General features: G+C 34.5%; 1 protein-coding gene across 1 annotated transcript in view; it reads right to left on the bottom strand.

Moving 5' to 3' along the window:
- LOC117113159 (laccase-2-like) overlaps positions 1-10,974 on the bottom strand; it is a 29,669-nt gene that overhangs the window by 15,900 nt on the left and 2,795 nt on the right. Inside the window, exon 2 of the mRNA XM_033256435.1 lies at positions 1,518-1,753. Within this exon, the coding sequence (XP_033112326.1) occupies positions 1,518-1,753 (236 nt within the window). The remainder of the gene's footprint in view (positions 1-1,517; positions 1,754-10,974) is intronic.

Raw genomic sequence — 10,974 nt, 5'->3', positions numbered from 1 at the left:
ATACTAAGTGATGTTAATTATAAAATATAATTGTAAATCCAATTAAGTGTGTGAAATGAATATGCAATGTACGTAACACATATACTTTGCATGTGTTCATCGGGAAGATTATGAAACAAAATGGACGGTGTGTACCACGTGACTTTCGTAAATCAAGGAGCGGAATGTCGCAACTCTTTATATATATGGCTCTGGCGTTCTGTATTCCTTAGGTGGTTGGATATAGCAATCTTGAACCTTTCTTTGTCTGCTATTGATGCAATTTAATTAGGAATTTGATTCCAGTCTCGTAAAGTTCTTAGTATGAAGGAAAATCTATAACAGTCCTTTTGGGCGGACACTTCGGAATATGTACAATGTCTAGAGAAGTATGTGACAGGACGCAAGTGCACTTGTAATGGAATGGCAAGGCGATTATGTAGAGCTTGTTGAAAAATGGTCATTCTATTTAAGGATCTCCTTAATTGCAAGGAATCCCATTTTAGTTCTTTTTTCATAGCAGAGACGCTACTGAATCTGCTGTAGTCACTCAAGACAAATCTCGCACTTCTGTTTTGCACAGCTTCGATATCTTGGATTAATTGTTTAGTAAATGGATCCATATATCAGATGCATATTCAAGTATCGGCCTAATTAATGATTTATAAGCAAGGTCTTTAATATGTCGGGATCACGATTACAAATTGCGACGTACATTTTATTTGCTTTATTGATAATTTGTTTAATATGTAAATTCCATTTAAGCTTACAATTTATGTTAATTCCAAGATAGGTGTGATCCTTAGTTTCATTAAGCACAGTATTATCAATTAAGTAATTATGTTGTGTATATTTTTTGCATTAGTGATTCTCAAGACACAACATTTATTTGGGTTAACTTTCATCTGATTTGTCCTACCCCGTGCAGTAAACGTATCAAGGTCCTTTTGCAAATCACCAGCATCATGAGACCCAGTTATGACCCTATATATGATACAGTCATCTGCAAAGAGTCGGTGCGAAGTAATATTTTCGGGTAGATCATTAATGTAAATCACAAAGCCCATGGGGGCCAGTAACAGTCCCCTGCGGAATACAAGAAGTGACCTCAGCCCAATCCGAATATTTACCCTCAATTACAACCCTTTGTTACGTTTAGTAAGGAAAGATTAAATCCATTTCAAGGTTTTCCCAACTATTCCGTATGTACGCATTTTCTGAAGAGGCTTCTGGTGCGGGACTTTGACAAACGCCTTTTCACAGTCTGTTATGATAAGGATAAGGTTTCTCGAGGGGAAGGTCAAGCATGCATATTCATGTATATAATTTCACCAAACTGACCTAGAATAGCGCCTTCTACACTTTTTGCCTTAACTGTATGAGAAACAATTAATGCGTGCGGGTCATGTGTGGTGCTATATCCGTGATGTAGCCCACTTGCAGCACACCAATAACTTACAGGTATTAAGTTGTACTGTACTGTAATAGCAAAATGAAAATATTAATAATAATAATGATAATAAAAGTACAATACTAACTTCTATTGTTGGACCAGGCAATGCTCTATTCACCACCATAACCGGTCTCTCTACACCATTTAGTGGAATACAGTCTTCCAGCTTGCAGTGGCTGAGATTAAAGGGGCAGTCGTAGCATGCCTTGGACAAAGAGTGGTACCATTCCACTTCAAAGTTGTACTTACAGACGGCATTTTCCGCTGGTGATTTGCATTCACGTTTACAATCAGGGCCCTCGTAAACCACTCCGGCAAAAACTAAAATATAAAGCAATTCAAAAATGTAACTGTCTATCAAACTTTCTTTCAACTACCACGCGAACAGTTGGTAGTTGCTAAATGCAACCACTTCAGCCGAGGGAGGCATGGCTTCTTAAGATGACGTCATGCATAATTTCAGCTGTAGTACGTTTTCCTTCCTAATCTCGTCTACAAAGTGTGGGTCATGGTAATCACACGCCATAGTAAAATCCAGTACCATACAACAGGTGTAAGAAAACAATAAGTTTTGCCTGTAGGTTTTTATTTTTTATCCAAAATTGGGATCCCTGGAATATCAATTTATGGGGCCTCAGAGTAAAATAATATATAATAGTTAGTCTTATTTTAGACGTAGAGATTAGGTTGTTATCACAGAAAGAAATGAAAACAATCAATGGTCTGTAGTACCATACTGTAGTGAACGGTAAATTATTTATGTTAAAACTTTTAAAGAAATTTAACCTATCAAGACCAGATTAGATCACAATATATAAAGGATACGTACGTTCACTATTGGAAAAATTATGCTACCCCAGTTTGGAATTCTGTCCTCACTAACCGACAAATTAATATGTTAGAATCTTTTCAGAAAAGAGCTCTTCTTATCATTTTGGGTAACAGTTATACATTATATAATGGTGCATGTACTTTGTGTACACGCTCAGCAAACGTAGATTACTTATTTCTAAAAAATTTGAAAAAAAAACTCCAAAAATACCCTAAATTCTGTCAGTTGTTGCCCGATTTGCGGTGTGATAGAGTGAATTACAATTTCAGAAATGGTAGTAAAGTATCCCAGTTAAAGTGCAACACTTCCAGATACAGAAATAGCCCCTTACCCTTTCTTATTGATTTATTGAATACGGAATAGTACTTACCTTCCCCAATCTCAATCGAAGAGCAGTGTACATTTTATCATATTCTCTTTTCTTAAAAATTTAGCATAAATAATAACTGTAAATAATTATCAATGTTTTCTCTATTTAAATAATTGAATTCATCATTACCAATAGCTTTAATAATTAATAATTTTTTTTTTATTGCAGTCCAATTTTCTCTTCTGTTTGGTTGTTGTGTACTTTGATGGGGTCTTCAGTGGTTTTGCAAATTGAATTAAGAATGATTGTACTAACCACAACAATAAATAATTACGATCACGTTTTTTTCTTGTGCAATATTCAAATAAATATTGAATTAATGAATACTTAGAATTAGAACAACTATTTTTATAATGATAATGAATTTGGAAATTTCATTTTTCTCTTTTTGAATGTTTTTTATTGTCCTTTGCTTTTTTCATTTTAAGTATGAATTATTGCAATTATTACTATAATAAATTATAATGACCATGTTTGGATTAAAGATTTGAATGTAAATTTTTATAATAATGATTTTTGACATTTTTAATTATTTCTCTTTATGAATGTTTTTTTTTTTTTTTTTTTTTTTTTATTTATTGGAATACGCTTTTTCACTTTTTAAGTATTTGTACGTTTATTGTGAATTGTTGTTTTCTTCTTCTTAATTTAACGCTTGCTTTTCTGCTTTTTAATGCTTGCATTTCTGCTTTTTAAGTATTTATATGCTTATTGTGAATTGTTTTTTGCTTGCAAATTTAATGCAATTTAGTTCTTTTTACTACAATGGTATATTTGGCAATTACTTTTTACCTTTGTATTGTTTATATTTGAATTTTTGAATAAAATATACCGCATGAGAATGAATGTATGAATATACACTTAGTCTATAAATTTTCCAATTTTAATCGCATGAACAATTTATCTTACTAACAGACAATGGGCCTAATAAATTAAAATTACAACTTTTACAGCATGATTGCGAATTAATAAATAATTAGGCATAATGTTTTCGGTAAATCATGTGGCATATGTTAAAAATCCCAATTGATGGTATCGTGGTTTTGAGGAGAACCGTTTGGATTGTAATAACGTGTCGGTTAATATACTCTAACCGTCATTAGGGGAAGTGTGATAAAGAGCTGCAAGGGTGGCCTTATGAAGCTGATGGAGGCTCCAGATTAGATTGTTATTATTTTCATTGCTTCACTGCTTTTAAACAAAATTGCCACGGAGGCCTATTCCAGAAAAAGGGTGACGGAAAGTTAATACATTTAATTCAATTTAATATATTAAATTTTCCTTGTCTGTATTGTATAATGTCATTTATTAAATAATAATTAACATGCAGTACAGGAATCTTCAGTAGGGGCTTAATCCAGGGTCTTAATTATTATTTCATAAATGACATTATACAATACAGACATGGAAAACCGACTGAGCTGAGCTGCTCTCTCAAATATATATATACATATATATATATATATATATATATTATATATATATATAATATATATATATTATATATATATATATATATATAGGCCTAATGCATAAATAAGTATTTAGTAAAATAAATTAAATTTAACAAAAATAAGGAAGAAGCATAGGAAGAAAGAAGAATAGGAAAGAAATTTGGAGCGGCTGAAATAATTCCCGGAAATAAACAACAATAATCAAATTTGTTGGCACTAACCGTCAGAGGTCAATGTGCCGGTAGCCGGTGTTTTATATATTCGACATCGAACACAAGACCTTTTTCTTTTACATTTTAAATTGTTTGCATTATGTGGCCATGGGAGGTGAGAAAGCACGAGCGGGGGTGGTTTGGGAGGGGCACCCCTTACATTTGAGATTTTTTTTGGTTACGCACCACTGACTTGGGTTGTTTGTCATCCCTTAAGCTACGTTCACATCAAGCCCGGATCCGGTCCGAAGCCCGGACAAAAAATCATGAGTTGCTACGTTCTTTGAACGCTGCGTTCACATCGCGCACGGAACACGGTTGTTTGGGTTAAGTACTTATGCGTTCGATTGGTTCGAACCAAGCAAGCTTGTTGCTGATTGGTCTAAGGAAAAAAAAACGTACGATTTCAGGATACAAATGGCTCTCAGATCCATCAGTCCAGATCCAGAGTCCGGATTGAAAATCGTACGAATTTGATGATGTGAACGGTCCCTTTACCACTGAACCCATTTTTCACGATTTTTTCTCCGGATTCCGGACCGGAAACCGGGCTTGATGTAAACGTAGCTTTAAACATGTCTACCGCGATTCCTGGAAAAGGCATATTCATAAAACAGAATCGAATAAAATAGTAGGTCTGATACAAATAATTTCTAGAAACCTAAACCTATTGTAGAGCAAGATCAGGACAAACAATCTATTGGACCCCACCTTAAAATGGTATAGTCCATTGTTGGGTGGTTTTAGACAAGGGTGGCTTAAGAACAAGGTCAAACATTTATTACTTAGGATATATTTTAATTGATAAAACCAAGTGACCTACATAAACCATACTTACACTACACCAAAACTATTATTTACTCTTTGAATAAATTCATCTGGTTTCAGAAGTATTTTTACCGAAGTGCACCTGAAATGTTGCAGGTTTGTAAAATTTAGTGCACTGGTTAAACAAAAGCACATTATTTATCATCTAAAATTTTATTTCCCCTTCTTTTTATTAGAAATGACAAATATTTATTTACTTATTATTAGTTATTTATTTACTGAGTATTTATTTATTTAACATAATTATCTAACTTTTAATGTAAATGAAACAAACGAAATCATTGCAGATAACAGGAAGTCGAATGATATAAATCATGAATGTTTAATTATCAAATATTAACGGGTTGAAATTGTTAAAAACTAGACTATAACTAGAATTATAATACTTTAACATTAGCTCCAAGTGTAACCAACGGCCATAGTTGCTCATTGTTGCAATTAGATCTGGTAGACTCCGTCATCCCAATGTTTAAACCAACAGATATAAGAACTAATTAATACCATCTGCCATACGCTCATAAAACTTCGACATCTGCACTGAAATACACTGGATATCTTTATCATTATTTATATTTTAAAATTTATTTTAACTCACCTTGTTTTTGTATATAAATATACCGTATGTGTTTGATATATATTTAACTAACTTTTTCTGTATCTTGGTGTATTTTTATAATCTTTAACCCAACAAGGAACAACAACAGCAAAAACAACAAGGAAGACAACCCTCATGACATTGCTTTGTCAATAAAGAATAATCTGAATCTGAATCTGAATCATGAAATATGATGTAATATTTTTACTGATATGAAAATTAATTAATAAATATTTACTATTAATTACTAAATTTATTCTAGACAAGTACTGTAGGCAACGAATATATAAAGAGCCTATAATAATTATATGTGACATTTGATTAAGTTTGATGTTTTTAACATATATTCATTACTATTGATAATTATCATTTTGTTATAATGTGTAATGCAATGACTATCTATAATGTATTCCCTTTTGGTCAATAACAAACCTTGAATTAATTCACTCTCTTTTAATAATGAGAATGTAAAAACTTAAGTAAAAATGATTAAAGAAAAGAATAACAGTTATATTATGGTAACACGTGATGACACTGGGTAAATGAAAATTTTGACCGGAAAAATACATTTTTAGAAACCTCTTGATTGCATATTAAGGGAAGCTATGTTTATTTACACCTTATTTTGTATTACACTTGGAGTACTGAATGTTTATGCCAACTCTAGGTTACTCCCAGATTGACATTCATAAGACTACATTTGAATAAAATAGTTGGCCTGATACAAACAGCTCCTAGCAGTATAAATCTGTTATAGAGCAGGATCATAGAGAAAATTTTCTCAATGGCACGATCAAGACTGAGCATCCCCACTATACAATGGTATAGTCCATTGTTGGGTGGCTTTAGGCAGGTGACGTGTGGCTTTGTGTTGACAGGGTGGCTTTAGACTGATTTCCGACAAATCCTCGTCCAATGTTTTTACATACGTTTTTCTTTTTTTTCTGGATATTTTAAGTCACTAAGAACTAAAAAATGCCCTTGGTGTATTGAAACTTTTAATAAACCTGTATACGATATTCCAGATTTGTGCACTTATCTAGGTTGCAAATCGTCACAAACATGTTTTAATTTAAATTAGTTATGAGACAGTGCACAACATTGATGTTATTCAGACTTGTATGAATAAAAACAAACGAACCATAGATTAACGCGAAATGTGTGGGTCTTGACAAAAGACCTAGTTTACACCCAGGAAGTATCACTGTTCCTTTTAAGTACTTTATTACGGTACAAAAGGCATAAAGAAATACAACACCACACATCTCCTGATAACCGAATTCCATGTGGATACAGCAAACATAAATACAATAAAGCATGCAGTATAGGGCATAGACACACGCTCCCGCTGGGAGCCTATCCTTTCGATAAGCAGTACAATTATTGAGGAGATGTTAGCAGCTAGGTCTAGCCTACTTTAAAACGCCTTTAACTATTAAACAAGAAAAAACTTAAACACAGAAAAGAGGAACGGAGAGCAATTCAGAGCTTATGATTAGGAGCCGTGATCAATGCCTCAACTGCGTATTACTTCAAACAGCACAGCAATCAAGAGCTAGAAAAATCTAAAATCAAACTATTTGGATTGATTATAATGAATTTGGTAAATTTCACTTAATAAGACGGTAGTTAGCAAGATCCTGACAAGAAAGAAGAAAAAAATCAAAGAAATATCACAACAATACAGTATATGCCTAGACCCCTGGTTCTTAATAGGCGACTCACTATGCCAATGTGAAGTAGGGGTGAGCACACCCAGATCTAGTCCATTACGGTACCAACCAATCGACAAACGCAAAAAGATTGGCATATTAGTTCAGCTAAGTATGACATAGCAGATTAAAAATCAAAATTTTATCACAGACACGAGATTTTACTGGGGAAGAGTTTTAGACCAAAACACAACACTGTGCCAATGTAAAGTAGGGGCAGGGGCGGATCCAGCGATTTTCTGACGGGGGGCACAATTATGAAGTTCACGCCGCCACGCCCACCTCAGCCCCACCAATAAGTGGTAAATAATCGAGCTCTCCTTTCGCCCACTGCTGTATTCCGTACTGAACTCATGGGTGCACTCCCTTTTTAGCTCTTCCTCTCTTTAACTCAAATTTGTCACCCTCTTTTGTTATTTTTCAGCTTAACTGACGCCGGGGTAGGAGGTGGCACGGGCCCTCATGGCCCCCCGGCTGGATCCGCCCATGAGGGGTTAGACACACCTAGATCTAGTCCATTACCAACCAATCGTCAAACGCCAACAGATTGGTAGTATTAGTTCAGCTAAATATGAAATAGCATATGTCATACTTTACTTAGACACTTTATCATAGACACGAGATATTACTGGCGAAGAGTTTTAGGCGTTGAATCCCTGGTATTTGGTGAATATATGATGTATGAAATTATGAAATTACAGAAAAAAATGTGCAGGGGTAGCTCCGGAATTTTCCCGACGGGGGGGGGGCAGGTGGGCCGATGCCCCTAACGAGGGGTCAGAGTTCCCCGACGAAAGCAAAGTGGGCGTCGTCAAGCTTCGAATAAAAGGTCACGAAAGTGGTTCAGCGGGCGAAGCCCCCGAAAATTTTGACAAATTAGGGGATTCAAAGGCTTACTTAATCGATTTTAGAGTCTACTAATATGTAGAAACTACATATAATTTTTTTTTTCTCCCAGACGAATTGTGCTTTTTCTCCCCGACGGTGGTGGGGGGGGGGAAACTCTCCCCGAAGTTTTAATTTGTGGAAGAAAATGCCCAATTCAGAAAAAACTACTTCGCACACACTTGCACAAAGAAAGGATGACATGACAAGTTCTATTAGGCTACCAGTCTCCGACAACATTAAACGTTCGTCGACCCTGCAAAATATTTTGACGACTCTAACTTGGGTCGCGCGATCGACAGTTTGAAACGAAGGCGAATTCTGCGTTACAGAAATCCATTAAATACGGCCTCAAAATGCTATTTTGTCAGAGCTTCTCGGCCTCTGGACCCAGCCGGAGGCCCTTTTAACAACCTCGACCTACATACGGGCCTGTAAACAACCTAATAGGCATAGATGAAAATATGCTTTACCACTTATCATGCTACTTAAAATCCTCAGCGGAAAACTTGGAGTGGAGATATGCGCGCTCAAATAAGACGTTTTTGTCAAGTTTAATCCTGGTCTTAGTTATGAGGTGACATATCGACGAAATTTATCACAAAACAAACTGTATTTCAATGTATCCTAATGCCGATATGGTCTCTAAAAGGGTCTATCTAAAATGTTGTGATTTTTGTCAAGGCTCTTGACCCACAAATATATTTTTGCGTATCCACTGCTGGGTCGCAACCCGCAGTTTGCGGAACGTTAGTGTAAGTGTACGAACAATTAAAGAAAATAGAATCATATTTATTTAGTAAAGAGTAGGGTACAATTAAACAAATGGAATAATGGTAAACACACTAAATACTGTCTTGTCATATGAATACAGGTGTTTATATTCAAACCATAATCATAAGCTATACATTTTTATATCAAAATGTGATTCTGTCAACTATCAAATACACTGGTTTAAAAGATTCTGTGAACGTGCGAACAGAAAAAATACTAAAATAATTCGGCATTTTGATTGTTGAAGCATGTGATGTTATTTCATACTTAAATTTTAAACTATCGATGTTAATACTATAAAAAATAAATTCCCAATCTATGAATTTAACACTTTTGAAATAACATAAGTATACATTCAAACCTAGACACTATTAAATCCCGAGAGAACTATACAACTTCTATAGAATGTTTGTACAACTATAGAAAAAAGAATCATATTTATTCAGTAAAGAGTAGGGTACAATTAAACAAATTCAATAATGGTAAACACACTAAATACTGTCTTGTCATATAAATACAGGTGTTTATATTCAAACCATAATCATAAGCTATACATTTTTATATCAAAATGTGATTCTGTCAACTATCAAATACACTGGTTTAAAAGATTCTGTGAATGTGCAAGCAGAAAAAATACTAAAGTAATTCGGCATTTTGATTGTTGAAGCATGTGATGTTATTTCATACTTAAATTTTAAACTATCGATGTTAATACTATAAAAAATTAATTCCCAATCTATGAATTTAACACTTTTGAAATAACATAAGTCTACATTCAAACCTGGACACTATTAAAACCCGAGAGAACTATACAACGCGTATGCTGTGTTAGATTAAGACATGCTTAAATCATGAAGGATCCTCTATATGATTAAATACGTACAGACAGTGGCAGAGAAAGAAGGGGAAAAGGAGAGGAAAGGGAATAGAAAAAAGAAAAAGAGAAGATAAATATAAAGGCAAGAATTAAAAGGAAGATATCATATGACCAGATATCACAACACCCTGGCATTCCCTTATCCACTTTAAAAAAATTTCCACAGAGTTAGAGCGAAATACTTGTGAGTGATATATGTCTGATGTAAATGAGAAGACGTACAACGCATTTTGGTTTAGTAGCGCCTTTGATCTAATCCGCCAGATATTCTCTGTAGTGGTGTAACCACCGGGGGCAAAGGGTTAAGTCCTGTGGAAAATCTCTCCTCGGCACCGAAGATGCCTTTTCACCCCTAAAAGTGCCTGAAAATGTCCAATTGGAAGCGCTTTGTGCACATTTCTTGGTAAAGTAGGTAAATTTCCTCTAAAAATGTACATTTTATGGAGTTTTGACAGGATTCTTGTCAATTCCGACGAAATTTGCATTAAAAACACAAATTTTAGGGTTAACTTGTGCATTTCCTCGCCTTCTGTTAATTGAATACTAGCCCAAACTCAAAGAGAAAGAAAATAAAAAAGAAGGGCTTCAATGTGTATTGGGTTAAAGATTGTGTTTGTAATAAATAAAACCATAATGAAAAAAACTTATATTTAGCTTCAAACACACGTGTGTGTAGTAGTCATAGTAGCCATATGATAATCCCCAAAACTCAAACATTTTTGCGCGCTTCGCGCGCATATAAAACATTTGCTTGTCCTCCTTTGCTTCTAAGTTATTTGAGCACATACAATAGTCTGAACTCAAAGAAGAAGAAAATTTAAAATGTATTGGTATTACTATAATGAAAATGCACATGTGTGGCCTAATATTATATATAAGGTAAGGCCTGTCGTATTGTTTTTTTATAATGGGCGATGGGTTGGGGGATGTGTGTGAGGGGGAGAGTGTCACACCGGGTCATAAATTACTAACCGGGAAAATTATTACCTTTGTTTCCCCCCGC

The sequence above is a fragment of the Anneissia japonica genome, unplaced genomic scaffold (genome assembly GCF_011630105.1).
Source record: "Anneissia japonica isolate Jap-2015-1 unplaced genomic scaffold, ASM1163010v1 scaffold1812_len1207588_cov181, whole genome shotgun sequence".
In the NCBI taxonomy this organism is placed as follows: domain Eukaryota; kingdom Metazoa; phylum Echinodermata; class Crinoidea; order Comatulida; family Comatulidae; genus Anneissia; species Anneissia japonica.
Note: the sequence above shows the minus strand (reverse complement) of the source record. Positions and strands in the feature narration are given on the sequence as shown.